The sequence below is a fragment of the Lethenteron reissneri genome, chromosome 42, assembly GCF_015708825.2.
Source record: "Lethenteron reissneri isolate LAM-NWPU_2019-01 chromosome 42, ASM1570882v1, whole genome shotgun sequence".
Taxonomy (NCBI): Eukaryota; Metazoa; Chordata; class Hyperoartia; order Petromyzontiformes; family Petromyzontidae; genus Lethenteron; species Lethenteron reissneri.
Window position 1 is genome coordinate 11,986,137 of NC_083820.1, and position 18,628 is coordinate 12,004,764.

The following is an 18,628-nucleotide window of genomic DNA, read 5'->3' on the forward strand; positions in this document are numbered from 1 at the left end:
GTGTGCTGTACTAGTGTCGAATTGGCCACGTTCTGTTTACATAACAACCCTTATTAATTGGCTGTGTCGGGTGGTGGCGGATTTATATTTACGTGATCTAACTCAAACAAAAACTATATTATGGATGATATTGGTCGAGAAAAAGCTGACGTGTTAAAGCTTGAGTCTGCTGATGAGACCTAGAAGGTCAAAACCGGTTGATAATGTTCATGCTTAAACAAAATGCTGCTGGGTAATATTGTTCTGGAAAACCGATAAGCAGTTATTTAAATGTGAAAACAAATAATGGAGCCCTACTCATGTTTACTTAATACAACACAACAACACACGTGGCACGACTCTCGTGGCTTTGTTGTTGTTCCACTTTTAATTGATTTAAGAACTCCACCCCGGCGCCTTGGCTCGGGTTTAAGACAGGCTGCCAGACGGTGTGTTTGTCGTACGTGGCGATTCCGTGGCAGATTGGGCGAGGAGCCAGCAAAATTCTTCATGGTATTATAGGGCATCAAAAAATCCCGGTGGGAAGCAAAAGAAATAACTCCAGTGTGATTAATGTCCACACATATGTTTGAGCATATGGGGTGGACAACCAACGTTCGCCAACAAAGGTCGTAAATAGTGACATTTATGCAAGCTATTTATTTCGAGGAGGTCACGTATTTGCCAGGTTCGTCTTAAATTAGAGCACACCATGTGTTCCGGTCCCGTCGTGTCTAACCCCCTGCTCATGCCCGTCCATGTGTCTGCTACTTTTCGAGGTTTTTTTTTTGGGAGTGGAGGTGCAGTGGTTTGCGCACCGTGCCACAAAATCGGCAACCTGAGTTCGAAACCCGCCCAAGGTTATTACTTAGTGACAATTATCTGAGACGGTCTGGGGCCTCCCCTAGGTTGACTCAGCTTTAAGTGAGTACCTGGCACGGGGAGACAAAGGTGGCTGGACACCTCCTTGTGTGTTGTATCGGGTCTTCATAGGTGCTCGCTAACAGCACGTGCGAAAAATAAAAGATCCCACTACAGTGGAATCCCACTACAGTGGGATCCCATTACAGTGGGATCTTTGTCTTTGTCTAATAGTTGTGTCAATATCGAGCCTTCATGATCCATGCGCTCCACACACAGAGGTGAGAAATCACCCGCGGGGCAAAGTGAGACAGTGGAGAGGTGAAACCGTGAGTAGTCTGGTGCCAAATGGAACACGATGTGCTGCTCAATTCTTACAACAGTATATACTTATGCTTCACTTGGCTAGGGCTGATGTTATTTTTGGGGCGAATTTTAAATTAATGGTAATGTTGGCAATGCATCTAACCTGAAGAACAGTTCATTTCGTGAGGCCGCTCTAGTATGGACGCTTGCTTTGTGAATGCAATGGAAAATACGGTGCGTGAGCAAGAAAGAAACTGGTGGACAGGATGGAAAGTGACTCAAAGGTAAAGGTGCAGCCCTGCAATTACTTGCGTATGCCACTGCTAGGCGCAAAGGGCATCCACGAGATGGAGCTCAAGGAAGTCCATCTAGAGGGTGTTTGGCCTACTTTGCCAGGCTTATCCAGACGCCTTGCAAAGAGGTGGGGTGGCCACGCTTGACCCCACCACACGCACCTGCCGCCCAACGAACTGTGGTGACCCCAAATCCACTGCTGTGTGGACAGAGGTGGGGGTACTTATAACAAACTTGTCCACCGTGAGATTGAATCAAACCTCTGGGTTGCAGGTGCAGTGTGCTGGCCATCAACAGCAGCAGCATCCCCTACTCTCATATGGCCACTCGTGCAATTAACATAATGGCGGATAGGGCGAGTGAGTGTGCAATGCAGAAGCTGGCAGATGTGGTATAACGACTCAACATGCTCTTTACATGCCGATGATCAATAATAATAATGGAGAGGCGTGCAGGTCGGGGAGGGGGGGGCTGGGTGGGTGGGTGGGGGGTGGAGCAATGCAATCAGCTTGTGTCGCAGCTACTGTGGATTGCTGCATGGTGGGACCATGGGGCATGGTAACGACTTGGCGAGGCCTCCATTCAGTAGTGGATTTATCGTGGTTAAGGATGAGAGGACTATGATGACGATGATGATGTCCTTAACACGCACACGTTGCCTGCACCGACTCCACCGACCAGCTTTTATAAGCCACGGCGGCCTCCGCCCCTGTAATCGGCGTGCTACCTTTTCGATGTAGTACATGATGCCCTCGCTGCCTCGCATGACCGGCGGCTTCCACGACAGCACGATGTAGTTCCTGGTGGCCTCCGTGATGGAGAGCTCCGTCGGGGGTCCCGGGATGCGGCCCTCTGGGAGGTGGTCACACACGCAGAGCGTTCACATCGCCATTGCGTCAATGTCATTCACGCGTGGGAGCTGGAACGGCGGAGTCTTTAAATAAATTACCACGGTTCAAATGTAATGTTGGCCGTGTTCGTGAGGGTTCGTTAGATGTGATGCCCTCGCACTGTCGTCGTGCGTCTCACCATCTGGCTCCTCCTCTGTCACAATAATCTGTCCAGTCCATGGAGCGATGGGTCCTCCTGTTCAAGAGAAAATGTTTACGTGAATGTTATTTTTGATTTGTTAACGAATACCAGATTAGTGTGCATATGCAGACATACATAACTGCCACATTTTAACGTCTAGGATATTTAACATTGACCATAACCGAACGGTGAGAGCTTGTTCTAGACTCATAATAGATTCACGGATAATTGTATTTTATTGAACAAAAATAAAAACATCTCTGGAAAGATTGTCATATAAAAGGTGAAATAATTTTGGTCTGAAGTCATGAACTCTCACCATTTAAGAAATCAATCACTGATGCCTGAACCCCACACTCAACCACAAGCACTCTGACCTATAGGCCACCTGGCCATCTCATGCAGAACCTACATTACGTTCTGACCAACCCCTACTGGACATATGTGAAAAGAGCTTCATAACTCATCGGATTCCTCCAGTATAAATACATATTCTGATTCTGAGAACCAAATGAGCGTGGTGTTTTGTTGTTGTTGTTTGTGAGCAGTAATTTTGACGAGACCGAGTCTATCAACTCATGAACTCGCTACAGTCGAGAACCCGGTCGAAACCCAGGCTGGCGACACTCGTCAGTGACCCCAGGATGCCTGCGGCGCCGTCTCAGCTGCGCGACCTCTGAGCCGCCCGGCCACCGCGCGCTCCGCCTGACGGAGCCGGGCGCCCCTTTCTACCCCCCGGCAAACACAGACGGCGGCCGTGCCTTTCATGCGCGCACGGTCCAGCGGGTCCAGAGCTGCCGTGGGGATGGAGGCGCGCGAAGGCCGGCCGATGCCCGAGGCGTTGACCCCGCGCACGCGGAACTGGTAGGAGCGGCCCTCCACCAGCCCCGTCACGGGGTAGCGGGCAAACTTCACCGGCGTGTCGTTGCACTGCAGCCAGAGGTCGGTGCCCACCTCCCGCCTGGGGACAAAGGGAGAAGGGGGGGGCACAGGGCGTGTGCGAACCTTGCCAGCGACTTCCTTTGTTATCACCGATACTGTGAACAATTGTTACGAATTCAGCCGTGGAGTGACAAAAGGGCTGCACGTGTGCAATCGGTGCGCGAAAAACGTGAAGTGAAACGTGCTGTGATTGGTCGAATGCCACGCGGGTCGTGGCAGAGGCGAGGAGGGTACTTGTCGATGAAGAAGCCGATGATGGCGCTGCCGCCGTCGGCGCTCGGCTGCTTCCAGGTGATGATGATGTAGTCCTTGTTCACCTCCAGGCACTCCACGTCGAGAGGGGAGCCGGGGTAGCCCACCATCTCCCCATCTGTGAGCACCGGTCCGACGGTGAGCATCCGGCCAGCGGAGGACATGCAACCCTGCCTGACTCGAACTTATGGCTTTCAAATAACGTTCATGAATATTCTTATGAAGGTAAACAGGGCATCAACGTGGCCACCGAATTGACAGTTCTTTCATTTTTGATGTAGATCATAACCTCAGTGACTTCCGTTCTCTAATCTGCGTTTCAGTCAAAGTCTTGAAAGCAATTAATGTTTACCTTCTTAATATAGCAAGGAGTTTTTGGCAGCCACCCGAAATCCAAACTGTGGTCTTCCAGATCAGGCTGCATTCTTCTTTCAAGCTTTTGTCGCGTGTTTCAATGCCTCAAGACGCCCGCAGAAGTGTGTGGCGCAAAGCTTGAGAGGAGAAATGCTCAATGCGTGGACGACCTCAGAAGACCGCACTTGGATTACCCCCTAAATATTGTTTTTAGTCATTTAATTGGCAACTGAGCCACGTGATGTTCACGTGCTTTTTTATGTCCTTGCATTTTTAGATGCGATCTGCAGTAACGATGCCATATAAAATCAGATTATTATTATTATTATTCTAAAAATGCTGTGGGTGAGACGAGACGGTGGGCGAGACGAGACGGTGGGTGAGACGAGACGGTGGGTGAGACGCGAGTCTCTCCGCGCACCTCTCACGAATAAGTAGGCGCTGTGCTCCTGAAACTGGCGGCCGGCCGTGACGCGGACCGTGTAGAGGCCCTCGTCCTCCTTGTTGACGTGGGGCAGCGTCAGCGTCGCCCGGCCCTCGTTAAAAGTCACCTTCAGCCATTTGGAATCCACCAGCGGAACATCTGCCACGCGGATGGGCGCAGCATAGTCACAGGTGGTCACAAGTGGACATAGGTGGTCACAGCGTGGTCACAGCATGGTCACAGGTGGGCACAAGTGGGAACAGGTGGTCACAGGTAGTCACTGGTGATCACAGCGGGGTCATAGCGTGGTCACAGGTGGGCATAGGTGGCCATAGGTGGTCACAGCGTGGTCACAGCAACGTAGCATGGTTGGCATGGGACCTTGTGCAAGGAGTTAAATGTTGCCCCTTTGTGCCTGGCGTATGGGCCTTGGTGCAGTATCCCCGCCTGCAAAACGTGATAGCTATGCCTACGACAGGTGAGTCCCTTGTGTCGCATTTGTCTGAACAATAGACGCGATGTTTAAAAAAAAATCTTGATTTCAAAATTCTATGCCGTTTGTGTTGTCTCAATCACGACATGAGAATCGAAACAGATTTCTTGCAAAAGAGTGCAGCCTTCATGTTAGAAAATGGGCCACGGAAGTGGGTATCACAGAGCTACCTCTAAGACGCCTTCAAGTGACCTCTGATCCACACGGTAAAGAGGAGCATTTCACCAGCTACTCTGCCATTGAGAATCATGTTCCCGGTGGTAAAAAAAAAACAATTAAAAATTTCAGAGCTGGAATTCAGCCAAAATAAATGCAGAAATGCCATAGTCTATGCACAGTCATTGGCGACTGGGCTGAGATCATGAACTAGCTACACTTGAGAATCCGGCTTGATCACAGGCGGATGATGCCTGGGTTCGAACACAGGATCTCGGCCATGTCAGCGCTTGCTGCTTTGCTAAATATCTCCTCTGTTCGACGAATATTGCCGGCGTTCCCGCAACATTTTTATTCAATGATCTCTTTGTAGGCAATGCACAACAGCCTGACCCATCTGTAATGCGGCGTGGAGCATCAATACAGGGGCTTCTCTCACAGGGGCGCGGGCCAGCGATGATGACCGTGATTCATGGTGGTCTCTGTAAATGAGCCCTGGGGTTGTCAATATTACTGTGTAATTGGAAGCGCCGCTTGTAAAATGTGTAATAGTGCGAGGACGATGAATTAATAATTTTCCATTTAGACACCACTGCATGCATGTTTAAAAAAAAATACGAAGCCGTGTTAAAAGCTGTAGCGGCTGAATTGACTGGGATGCATTCGGGTGACGGTGATGCATCAACGCCGCCATACAATAGGAGGGGGGGGGGGGGGAGTGCCATAACCTTGATGGATTAGTGTTCTGGAGATGTGACTTTAAACTACAGAGATTTTTGCTGAATCCTCTCACTGCAGGTTAATTGCCTTCCCTGAACAGTGGCCCTGCACATGCCGACTGCATACTTTTTTCCGATGTTTTTCCGTAAACAGTTTTTTTCACGCACACTTCACATGGCCTGTGCTTCGTTTGCAAACGCTGAACGCAGTCGGTGTGTCTGTGTTTGCGTATGGCAGTCGAGGCCTTCGTGCATTGACGGATTGAGAAGGGCTGGGATTTATTGTTTCTTTAAATATGCGTGTGTAATATAAACCGGCCTGAGAAATTTTAATCAATTATCCAATTAATAGTTCCAGTGAAATCACATTTTAATACCAACATACTTGCGGGAACAATACTGCGCATGCTTAACATATTGCCAATCTTCATGTTTTTTTGGGGTGCGCTTTAAATAAAAAAAAACGAAACTTAATATTTATTAATCATAGTCACGACGACTAAAATCAAGAATTTTATTGAAAAAGCAACTTTAGACTTTTCCTCCATTATGTGATTTCTCCAAGACATGTTCTCTCTCTTCTTTCACCTCCCTGCACCCCCCCCCCTGCACTCCCCTCTGCACCCCCCCTGCACCCCCCTGAAGCCTCCTGCACCCCCCTTGCAGCTCCCCATCCTCCGAGCCCATTTCCCCGTCCCATCTATTGTTCTCCCGACTTCCCGATCACAGTCGGAGAGCGACTCTCGTTGTGTGCGTGGGCCTCTTGAAGGACGTGTTCCCTGCTGCTCTTCTTGTCCGTATTGTTGTTAAAAAGATAAATAATACATTAATGACATTTAAAGGAATAAGACATCTAGAACGACTAATTTGCATTATTTCAAACAACCGGATATTTGTGTCAGTGATTCTGCGCTGGCATTGGGTGCTCACGCACAAATCACAAATAGCAGCGCCTTGAATGGCAGTGGCTCGTGCCTGAGGACTGTGTTGAGAGAGGACAATGTGGTGGTTGCAATTAAATGAGAGCGCGTGAGCAGAGATCCTTCTCAGAAGCCTCGCGTCGGCAAAGGCAAAGCGATCGCGATCCTGATTCGCAATTTTTGCAGCAACGCGACAACGTTCCAAGCGATTTTCAAGCCCGAACCGGATCACCGAGTTAGACTCGTGTTGTTGTTGATGTGTTGTTGATGTGTTGTTGATGTGTTGTTGACGTGTTGTTGATGTGTTGTTGACGTGTTGTTGATGTGTTGTTGATGTGTTGTTGATGTGTTGTTGATGTGTTGTTGACGTGTTGTTGATGTGTTGTTGATGTGTTGTTGATGTGTTGTTGATGTGTTGTTGACGTGTTGTTGACGTGTTGTTGATGTGTTGTTGACGTGTTGTTGATGTGTTGTTGATGTGTTGTTGACGTGTTGTTGACGTGTTGTTGACGTGTTGTTGATGTGTTGTTGACGTGTTGTTGATGTGTTGTTGATGAGTTGTTGACGTGTTGTTGACGTGTTGTTGATGTGTTGTTGACGTGTTGTTGATGTGTTGTTGACGTGTTGTTGACGTGTTGTTGATGTGTTGTTGACGTGTTTTTGAAGTCCGTGGCTGCGAGTGCGAGGGGAGGGGGGTGCCAGGAGGTGGTTTGTGGGGGGCAGTGGCTGGGCGGTTGTGGGGGGGCTGCGACGACTTACGATTGCGTAGCCACTGCACGTCGGGCGTGTAGCCCTTGACGGGAGGGTGCAGCACCACGGTGGTGCCCAGGCTCAGGGTGTCGCCCTCAGTGCCGAAGGACACGTTGAACGGGTCCACCAGGTGCAAGCTCAGCTTGGAGGAGGCTGCCAGGAACTCCGCCACTGTCGGGCAGCGACACAGAGGGCTCTCTTCAGAGGGCATCAATCCCAGCTGCCACGCGCATCATCAAATCACTGCCCCAGCTGCTGTACTGACATCGTATTCGGTTGCAAAGCACTCCCTTGCCAACTGGCCAAACTACATTCTTCCGACGCTTAGGCCCAGCATCAACATTTTCGTGGAGATTAAATATTAATGCTGAATTTATGACTTTGTCCTTCTCACATCTTATGAGCTAACTTATGGGAACGAAAGCAAGGTGTTTAATAAATATATGTGTGCGTGTGTGTGCGTGCATGCAGAGATCCATCTGCCAGCATCGCTGCCGTCAATACTCAGAGGCGATTCGATGCACATCCCACAGTATGTATGTACGTTGAACTTATTTTGCAGCGTATGTCGCCAACCGTGCTAATCGGAGGTGTTTATCCATCTCTGTGATGTGTTTTTGGGTTGTACCACGTGGGGCTGGGAGCAAAACGTCCGACATCATGCCAAACAACACGTGCTATGACCCAAAAAACACGATACAGCGCTACCGCGAGAACATTCTGATTTATTGACTTTTGTGCCACTTTTTCTCAATTTAATTCCGACTGTGCTATAGGTGCCACGTCACGAGACAAAGAATCCATTCCGAACTCTTTGCAGAGCAATGCCACCCATCATGTTCGAGACCGGCCCACAGATGCGGATTTTACAGAACTGCCTCTGAGATCCTTTCAAGTGACATCTGTTATGCACGTGGAGGGCAGCATGTTCTCTCACCTGCTCTGTGTACGTGAGTTATGTTTAATACATGATAGTCAACACAATTTGTTTCTATTTTCAGGAGCTGGGATCTAGCGAAATTAAGTTGGGGGAACCAATTTTAAAGTGATTGGTAAATTAACGAACAGCACCTAAGGGCACAATTTTTCTCACAGGCAGCTGCCTGGTTTAAAACATTCACGACCTCAGCAGCGCCAGCTCAGCACTCTGACCTTTGAGCCATCTGGGGCACCCACCGACCACGAAAACCTATGCAGTGGTTTGCGCTTAAATCTTACTGTCAAACGGCAAAAGTTTTCCAAGAGGAAACATGTCATCTCTCAATTCGCCCTTGAAACCTGTAAAAAAACACGCACACACAGACAACGTGAAAACATTAAGGCATAATAACAGCATAATGACTTGTAATGCATCGCACAGTCGTCGCTCTCGTAGAAAGAGAGAGAGAACGACTCAGATACGCGAGGAGGAGGAACTACAGACAAGTGACTAGGCGGCAGCCACACGATGAGCCAGCACCAACAATCGCCCAGGCTCTGCGCTCCTCTACATAGTAAGGTGTTTTTATTCATGATAAAAGTTTTTGGGTTAGATCGCGATCAAACCCAAAAAAACCTTTATTATGAACAATATTGGTCGCGAAAACCTACGTGTTAAGGTGTTTTTAGCCAATAAAGGAGCGTTTGCACGTGGGACGAAACCGGTACACCCGGCGCAAACCCACGTGTGTGAGGGGGAGACTCTCATCCCAAGCGCCGGTGTCATCAATGGCTACGGCCACGATCTAGATCCTAGGTGCACCGGTTGTACGTAGCCGCGCCAGGAGACTGCGCCCGCCCGCCCGCCCGCCCGGAGAGTTTGGGACTCACGCTTCACCACGAGCGACGCCACGGTGGAGCTCTGGCCCTTGGCGTTCATCGCGGTGGCGCTGTACTGCGCCGTGTCGTCGAACTCGCAGCTGAAACAAAACCACGCGGCCGTTTTGTAGTTGTGAAAAAAGAGGTAAAGGTGCAGCCCCGCAATGTCCTCTTGGTGGAAAAGCCTCCACTCGAGGGAGCTCTACGGAAGGACCTCTGCAGAGGATTTGAGGGTAACTCATCCACGCGTGGAAGATGTGGGAGTGCCAACACTTTACACCACCACATGCGACCCGCGAAATGACTAACTGTGGTGCACCCATTTAGAGCGGAACGTTGTTTCAAAACCGTCGTGCCGCAAGATCGAAGCGGTGACCTCTGCATTGCATGTCCAGCGTGCTAATCATTACACCGTGGCAGCTTCTCGATTTTATGAAGTTTGAGAAAAGATGGTTAGAATACTGTATCCAGTATCCAGACAAATGCATTGGGTATTGTTGATAGTGGCCCACACCTGGTATCCAGAACTCTGGATGCAGGGGTTGGTGGACCACGCAAGCTTGTGAAATTACCAACTCTTACGTGCTGAGGTGGCTATAATGTGGCAGTACAGTGAACTTCTGATAGGTAATTCATCTTTGTGTAAATTTGAGCATTATCTCTACTTATGCAGGGGTATTCTCTGCTCAGTCCGGTTTCCTCGCACACTCAAAACACTCGCTAATGGAATCGGCCTGTCATCCCAAAAACAGGATCCTGAAAAGAAAATCTTGACACTCGGTGGGGCATTCCAAAATAAACGAATTTCATTATATTCGTTATTTGTCGTCATTAATTCGTGCATCTGAGAATCCTGCATGGATGCGGTTCGTCACGCGTTTGATCCCTCCTCGTAAAATGCACTCGATGGCTTCGCTTCATCTATTTTTTCACACAGTCCCGCATCCCCTCACCTTGTTAGGACGATTACATCCCATACGGTGGCAGCATAACATTGAAGGGCGTTATTGCCAAGGGACAGAGCAAGGCTTGCTTGGTCAATTCAAATCCATTCTGGATTTGGCTGACCCAGTAAATTTGGCTGACCCAGTTAACGTCTCCGGGTTATAGTTGTTTCAGTGAGGCCAGTGCGGTAGAACTCCTCAATGTCCGTGTTGGTGCGTGGCAGAAAACATCACTGATCATTTTGCCCTTCACGTTATGTCTTACGCTCATCCTTGGGAATTATGTGTTTGTGTATAAGCTATTCCACATATCGGGATTTGAAGAAAAAACGCAGATAATAGGAAGAATATTAGTTCTTGCAGATCTTACGGCTCCTACTGATAATAGGATTCCCAGGTAATATGTTAAAAATAAGAGTTCTACTAGACCCACTCTACAAGGGATTGGCTGCAGTGTATCGGAGACCACTCACTTGTATATGTCCAGGGTGTGAACGCCGAACTTGTTGACAATTCGGTATTTCTCAGGCTTGAGGTTGACGTCAATGGGGACCATGTTTTTATACCTAACGATGAGACACACACACACAGACAGGATTGCAATTAATTATGCATATTTTAACAAAACTACAGCACTTATGCAATGTATTTAAAAATGTGTGTTTTATATTAACAATGCTGTTCCCTTTACGCTTTTGCGCGTGTTGCTGGCTTGGTAATGTCTATAATGGGTAGAGTGTCACTTCCTGAGATTATCACAACATCGATTCTGGTAATGGACTTTTGACAGCACAGGCCAGGCACGGGACTCGTAGTTTTTTGTTCTGTAATGCTCGCAAATTGGGACGTATCATGCCCCAGCTAAAGTGATTGAAATAACTTCCAGCGATACCACACATTTCTCAGAAGTCATTAGTCACTGCCTACTAAATATGGCGTCATGTCACAGAAAAGTATCTTCCGTGGCCTCTTTAAGGAAGCTCTACCTGACATCAGACTGAACACTTATTTTTAGTGGGAACATTAAGAATAAAATCACAGCCTAAATGTGCCTGGGGCGGAAACTTGCTTTCTTAAATTCTCTCCCATTGGAGATGTGGAAACTTGGCACAGTGACAGCCTTCACGGCGAATACGAAGCAAATTCGCCTGCTGCTTTGGCGCAACACGCTGTGATGCCGACGTTTAAAATAAATGTGATGATGAATGGTGATGAGAGCTAATACAGACCGATAATGGCGTGTGAGCGATGACGTCAAACACAATGTGAGATGATGATGATGAAAGTAATATAAGAGGAGGACAGAGGGCTAAAGAGTCAGAACACGAAGCTAACAATGCTCAGAGGCTGGGTGAGAATCTGCGCAGCCTGAGCGGACATCCACAGGGGAGATGGAGCAATCGAATCAGCTTGTGTGAAGGTGCTCCATGGATCTTTACATCCAGTACCATGAGAGACGGCGGTGGCTTGGAGAAGCCTCCATCGACAGAACGACGACAATGATGACGACACAATGAACATCATACAGAATGTCATGATCCTATTGATGACGATGATGACGACACAATAATCATACAGAATGTCACGATCCTATTGATGACGATGACGATGATGACGACACAATAATCATACAGCATGTCACGATCCTATTGATGACGATGATGATGATGACGACACAATAATCATACAGAATGTCACGATCCTATTGATTACGATGATGACGATGACGACACAATAATCATACAGAATGTCACGATCCTATTGATTACGATGATGACGACACAATTATCATACAGAATGTCACGATCCTATTGATGACGATGACGATGATGACGACACAATAATCATACAGCATGTCACGATCCTATTGATGACGATGACGATGATGACGACACAATAATCATACAGAATGTCACGATCCTATTGATTACGATGATGACGACACAATTATCATACAGAATGTCACGATCCTATTGACGATGATGATGACGGCGACGATGATGAAGCGCGTCACCGTTGTCAACGTCATGCCCCTCACGCTGCCACCCTGCAGCACGTGCAAGGCCATCGCTCTCGCCCCCCCTCCCGCTGCCGCACGGGGGGGGGGCACTCGGCGTGGATGAGCGACATTTGTTCTATTCCCCCCCCCGACCGTGTGATGACGACGACGACTCACGATCAGTGCCGGATTAAGCTAGTGCGGGGCCTGTAGCATATGATGTTATAAAGGGGCCCTAAATAAAAAAAAAACACAGATATGAAAACACACACTTTTAACTTGCATAGTAAAGTAATAGTATTTTTTCATTTGCTATACAGCCAGATATCACAACAAATCGCTCACCTTAAACACCCAATCGTTTCCAAAGTTGAAGGCAGTATAGTACTATAGTAATAGAGCAAGTGCAGAATCACTGAACCGGAATTGATAGCTTGAACGCATTTAGCGTGGGGGCCCTTGTAGCAGCTACATATGTAGTAGCTGCATATGTAGTATCTACTTTTGCTACGAGGATAGTCCGGCACTGCTCGCGAGCGTGGCCGACGTGGCGCGCTCACCAGGTGACCACGGGCTCGGGCCAGCCGTGCACCGTGCTGCGGAACTGCACGCCGCTGCTCTCCCAAACGGTGTGCGAGCGCAACTTGATGGCGAACTCGGGCGCGTGCAGCTTGCTGTCCACGTTCATGCGGTGCTTGAACTGAGCCCTCTGGTGGATCTGTCGGCGGAGACGAGCGGTTGTTCGCCTGTGCACTCACGAGTCAAATCAAATCGTCCCGCGCGTTTCGCACGAGCGCCTTTGATTCGACGACTCGCGACGTCGCGGAGAATGCGAGCGACAAAATGAGTAACGCGGACAACACATCTGGGATCTATATAAACACAAAAAATACTCTTTTACTTGATGACGTGCAGGAGGCGGGCGTATTCCCTGCTTATTGATGTTCTTAGTGACTTTCTCCGCGACTATGCTACTGATGTTGTTGTGCTGTGTAGTGCAGAGTTTGACATCAAATCGAGGACATTATCTAACTAACAGAGAGAGGGTCCGTGCCTATAAACGTCCAGCAGCTCACCAGCACTGGTTCAAGCAAGACTGACTGCTGATGTGATCCGGCATGTTGAAACCAGTCTGGACTTTGCTCGCGTTTAACCAATGCTTATGAAATGATGCACTCCCAGAAGGCCGTGTGGCTGATGGGACGTGTCAGGGTCAAACACGTGAAGAGAGTCGAAGATGGCAAGTGAAGACTGAACGTCGACACCGGTCCACAGTTTGCTTATTTGAACAAATCCTGCGGGATTATATTGGCCTGGAAGTGTCATAGGCCGAGTAGCCTCAAACGTTATTCGTATTTATGTGGACAGGCAAGCAGGGGTATACTTATTTATATATATATACGTGTAATTGTTGTACTGCATTCTGCTTTTACTTGCTTCTTCACTCACGACGTGTTCTCCTGCTCGCTCGTCTACTGGAGTAGGTGGCATGTGGCAGTGGCCACAGCCGTGGCAAGAGGCGGCGTTCTGGATGTGGTGTGCCGGGTGTGGTTATTCATGTTAACAGTGGGTGCCGCCACCCAGCCCGTAGCCTGGGGGGGGGGGGGCTGGAGGTGAACGAGCCCCTCATGCTGAAGGTCCAGCCCCTCCCCCCCTTGCTAAATTCTGATCGCCAAGTCGTACGATACTTGGTACAATATTTTATACAATATTCAGCACCAGTGACAGCTGTTCCTCGTACACACAACGGCAGACTGCACGACAGACTCAAGCAGATCGCTCGTCGTTACTCATTCTCCGTTTAAAGTTTGTTGACAACATCGGTTGTGTTGTATGCCTCCCGACCCTTCCCCGCCCCAAGGCCACCTTTCTCTCGAGCTCCACGCGCTCCGCCTTGTAGCGCGTGCTGTCCAGTGTCGTCTGGAGGGTTTGCTGCGCCGTCTCGGAGCCTTGGGCCAGCAGGGAGCGGCGAGCCAGGTAGGACGTCGTGTCCCTCATGAGATCATCCTCCAGCTCCTGCAAGCCAAAGGTCTCGCCCCTGGTCCCACGATCACACGCGTTGGGTGGCCACCGGCCTTTTGTTAATTTAATGTATATATCACATTTCATTGTATCCGATTGTGCTATCGGCATCGTGCCTCGAGGTGATGAATCAATTCTCGCAGAGCAGTGCAACCCCGCCTGCGTTGGGGAATCGCCCGCAGAAGCGGATGTCACAGAGCTGCCTCTGAGATCCCTTCAAGTTTCTTCTAGTCCATCAGGTAGAGGGCAAAACTTCCCCTGCTGCTCTGCTTATAAGAGTAAAGTCCATTGTATGGCAGTCAAACTAATACCATAATTGTCAAAGCTGGGATTTAGGGAAATTTAGCTTAATGTAACAAGATTTGTTTGTGTTTTGCAGTAATTGGTAATTGAGCCAATGCCATCAACTCTTGACAATGTGATTTCATCACCGGTGGCTCCTTGAATAAGAACTCAGGATCTCAGTAGCACCAGCTCAGCATTCTGACCTCTGAGCCTGGCCACATCAGAGAAACACAAACTTAATCGATTATTATCATATTCGCCATTTAGAAGAAAATAAGTGAAGACATGTGTCCTTGACCAATTGGCCAGCAATCACAACAGTCGTCGAAGAATGCTGCCTGGAATGGCTGGGCCAGGTGCACCGCACCAGAGAGAAGGGCACAGCAGTCCTCTAAGCGCTTGTCAAAAAATGTATGAACAAATAATAATGGAGCGTCCGCTTGAATGAGACGGAACCAAACAGTGCAGAAATATATCGCAGCTACAAGTGCAACCTGGCACAGCAAGGAACTCCAGTCGTCACACTGGGTCATTCGGATTAGTCCGTGGGACATGAAATGTATCAAATGCCATAGTGGGTTGTTTTTAAGGAGGTGTTTGAATATGAACCACGGTGGCACGGAGCAAGCAAGTCGCTGCCAAGTGTGCCCCGTGACACCGACTCTGCAAAGTGGGTTCCAGCACGGAAATGACTACGGGGTGGCGATACAGCACACAATCGCGGAATGTGTGCTGTTTGTCCTCCATTCGGCATCCTTAACCTTGACAACTTACCGAATGGGCACAGCGATTGTGGTTAAGGACATGACAATGCCCAGCCACACAGACCGTACTGGAAATTCTGGTCACACTGTTGGGGCCTGTCGGGAGAGATGGATGAGGCCACATTTCTTCACCATATTTAACCGCAGAAGCCACTGCGCGTGCGTAGGGCAGCGTGGCAAGGTGATGGCTTGACAGAGATTAACGGCAGCGGCGGGTGTTGGCTCACGGGATATGTAGTGAAGACCTCCTGATTCGAGCGAGTGGAAAATTAGTCGTTCACCAACTACGTTTTGACAAGCGCAAACAGCGCTCGGAACACATGAGTGTGTGCCGTCTCTCACACGTAGATGTTAAATTAGTGTAACCTCGAACAAACAATATAGAGTGCTGAGAATAACTTTCATGAAAATACTCTTATCCCTTAGGTGATGATGAGGATGACATTTTAGTTTGTTTCGTGAAGTAGTCATAGCAGTACTGATGGTGGTATCCTGCTGTGTGCTGCACCTGCTATGGTAGACTGGAATGACGCTGCTGCAGTAGCAGTCGTCTGCCTGCCCGTACGAGGAGTATCCGCCATATTTCCTCGCGACGTAGTCGTCTTTCGCCTCTTCCTTGATCTCGCTGAGCGTGGTGGAGGAGGTCAGTCTGGGAGGTAGAAGGGTCGTCACGTCACAGCGTTGCGAGGTCACATCGCCTCTCCGTGGTGACGATCAGCCCCGTGGGCTCTGAGCCGTAGATAGGATTTGCGTTGATAACGCAAATGTATTTTTCGATTTAAAGCTTTCGTGACTGCAGGGATTCATCTTCTTGGTTCTTTCGGTAAAGTCACGTAGAAGGAAAATAATAAAATAATAAAAATAAAACATAATAAAATAATTCTCACGACGTTTCGGCCACAACGCAAGCAGCCGTCTTCAGGTGGAGAAAAGGTCTGTCGAGAAGGCAGAGTCAGACTCTGCCTTCTCGACAGACCTGTTCTGCCTTCTCGACAGACCTGTTCTCCACCTGAAGATGGCTGATTGCGTTGTGGCCGAAACGTCGTGATAATTATTTTATTATGTTTTATTTTTATTATTTTCCTTCTACGTGACTTTACCGAAAGAACCAAGAAAACGCAAATGTAATTTAACACTCAAGCTTTTGCTACCAATATCATCCATAATAGAGTTTTTTTGGGTTAGAGCGCATAAATAGTAATGCGTCGTTAAACTCGCCACCACCCGACACAGACAATTCATAAGGTTTGTCACGTAAACAGAACGTGCCAATTCGTCACTAGTACAGCACACCGGTGTGTTGGAGAGCCAAGCCACAAGATTTACAACCCGGATTTGTATTCTTCGGATCTTTCTGTAAAGTCACGGAGATAGAAAAATTTTAAGTAAATAAAAAAAACTACGACGTTTCGATCTACGTGACTTTACCGAAAGATCCAAAGAATACAAATCCAGATTGTAAATGTTGTGGCTTGACTCTCCAACACACCGGTGTGCTGTACTAGTTACGAATTGGCATCTTCTGTTTACGTGACAAGCCTTATTGTCTGTGTTGGGTGGTGGCGAGTTTAACGACACATTTATATTTACGAGATCTAACCCACAAAAAACTCTATTATGGATGAAAACGCAATTTTTCACGGTTTCTGAATTTCTATCGCGTAGACACACTAATTCGTGCATGCACGTACATTTTAAAGCATATTTCATTTTTACGTTCAATTCAGTTTTTTTAAACAATGGCAAGATTTCTGCTTTGCATTCAGGTACCCTGCACACACACTCAGTATTTAGTGTGACCGAGTGAACCCTGACAAGCCTCTACATTCGAGTGTTGAGAGAGATGCATTAGCAGGCAAGCAAGTTTGAGGATCGTTTAAAATAGCAAGCTGTATAGCAGATATAAACAGACAAGATATGAATGCATTTCTGTTCACATCGCATCGATGTCGTGTGTTGCGAGCACAACATTGAAAGTGTGAGCGCCTCTTCTGGGAGCAATACCTCATTTATATATTTATAGATGCATATATTTCACAATTCTCTCCGCACAGTCAGATGTTGTTGCGAAAATGTCGAGGACAAATTAACCACATTGCAACAAACAAAAAAACGTCACTTAGCGCACCTTTAATGGGCCTGCTGGCAAATAATTTGCACATTTTTCAAATAAACCCAAGTTGGCAGCACAAAGTGGAAGCGTAATGCCGCTTGACAAATTGCAGGTTGTTGTAATTCTGTTTTTCGGTTCAACCTGCATGCACGTGGTGCCATATTCACGGCACACACGAACGTAATGATAACATATAGCAATGTAATATATTTACATTTAAATATTTTATATTTGGAATAGCAAATTGCAGCTCTGTGGCCATTGCAATTCTAGATGAAGGTCTAACCGCGCTGTCCCACCCTAAGGGTGCTGTCTAACCATACTTCTCCCCGCTGGTCAGGGCGGGTTGGTGGAGTGGGCGAACCCACCGATGTTAGCCATGGCCAGGAATCAAACTCAGATGATCAGCTTCATGGTGCAATAATGTGTGAACCATTGTGCCGCTGGAGATGGAAACATCTAAGTGACATGTCATTTAAATACGTAATGTATATCTAAATTATCCACTTCATAGCAAGTGGTTATTTGTATGCGTATTAAAAAACTCCAACAATTTGTAAACTGAATGCATTTTGCCCACCTCCGATTGAGTTCCTGACTAAAGTAAAGCAACGCCGTTTGTTGAAACGCCTGCGAAGGTTTGCGTCTGCGGTGCATTACCCGGTGTACTTGTTGCTGGACCGGGCCGCGAACGACGACTGTGCCAGCTGCGATGAGGAGGACTTGCTGTGGTGCGACGCGGCAGCCGAGTAAGCCTGCGAGCTGTGATGCAGGGAGGCATCGTAGCCCGTCTTCTGCAGGAGATGCAGCGACATGTGGCCTCCCCGTGAACTCCGCTCTCTGTCCAAATGCGCATGAGGTCAAGCAGCCAGCAACAAACAGCACCGTAACATTATTAATAGTTACAAATCACAACCTTTCTTGAATGAGCAAGTGTATGAGACCCAAAATTCTGGTGATATTATGGAAGCGCTATATATGAAGGTGAGAGATGTAGTAAGATTAGATAAATGTAGGCAAACCGAGATGTAGTGAAATATGACTATTGAGATGCAGAGAAGGTGAGAGAGATTGATTGGCATTTGTATGTTCATTATCTTCCTACGTTCATGAGGATTTGAAATGATATCTCATATATCCATATTTTAGTCATGACTAACGGAGACCCTTGAGTGCCCTGAGCTCTGCTGGCTTGGCTTGTGCCGAGTGCCGCCACAGCTCC

At 47.9% G+C, this 18,628-nt stretch overlaps 1 protein-coding gene across 1 annotated transcript in view; it reads right to left on the bottom strand.

Moving 5' to 3' along the window:
* The window catches only part of MYOM1 (myomesin 1), a 39,136-nt gene that overhangs the window by 17,560 nt on the left and 2,948 nt on the right, over nt 1-18,628 (bottom strand). Inside the window, exons 2-14 of the mRNA XM_061569000.1 lie at nt 18,067-18,246; nt 15,802-15,942; nt 14,089-14,260; nt 12,783-12,940; nt 10,697-10,789; nt 9,292-9,380; nt 8,701-8,760; nt 7,492-7,653; nt 4,442-4,603; nt 3,649-3,784; nt 3,234-3,433; nt 2,470-2,526; nt 2,168-2,292 (exon numbers count right to left, since the gene is read on the bottom strand). Of these exons, the coding sequence (XP_061424984.1) occupies nt 2,168-2,292; nt 2,470-2,526; nt 3,234-3,433; nt 3,649-3,784; nt 4,442-4,603; nt 7,492-7,653; nt 8,701-8,760; nt 9,292-9,380; nt 10,697-10,789; nt 12,783-12,940; nt 14,089-14,260; nt 15,802-15,942; nt 18,067-18,221 (1,710 nt within the window). The 5' untranslated portion in view covers nt 18,222-18,246. The remainder of the gene's footprint in view (nt 1-2,167; nt 2,293-2,469; nt 2,527-3,233; nt 3,434-3,648; nt 3,785-4,441; nt 4,604-7,491; nt 7,654-8,700; nt 8,761-9,291; nt 9,381-10,696; nt 10,790-12,782; nt 12,941-14,088; nt 14,261-15,801; nt 15,943-18,066; nt 18,247-18,628) is intronic.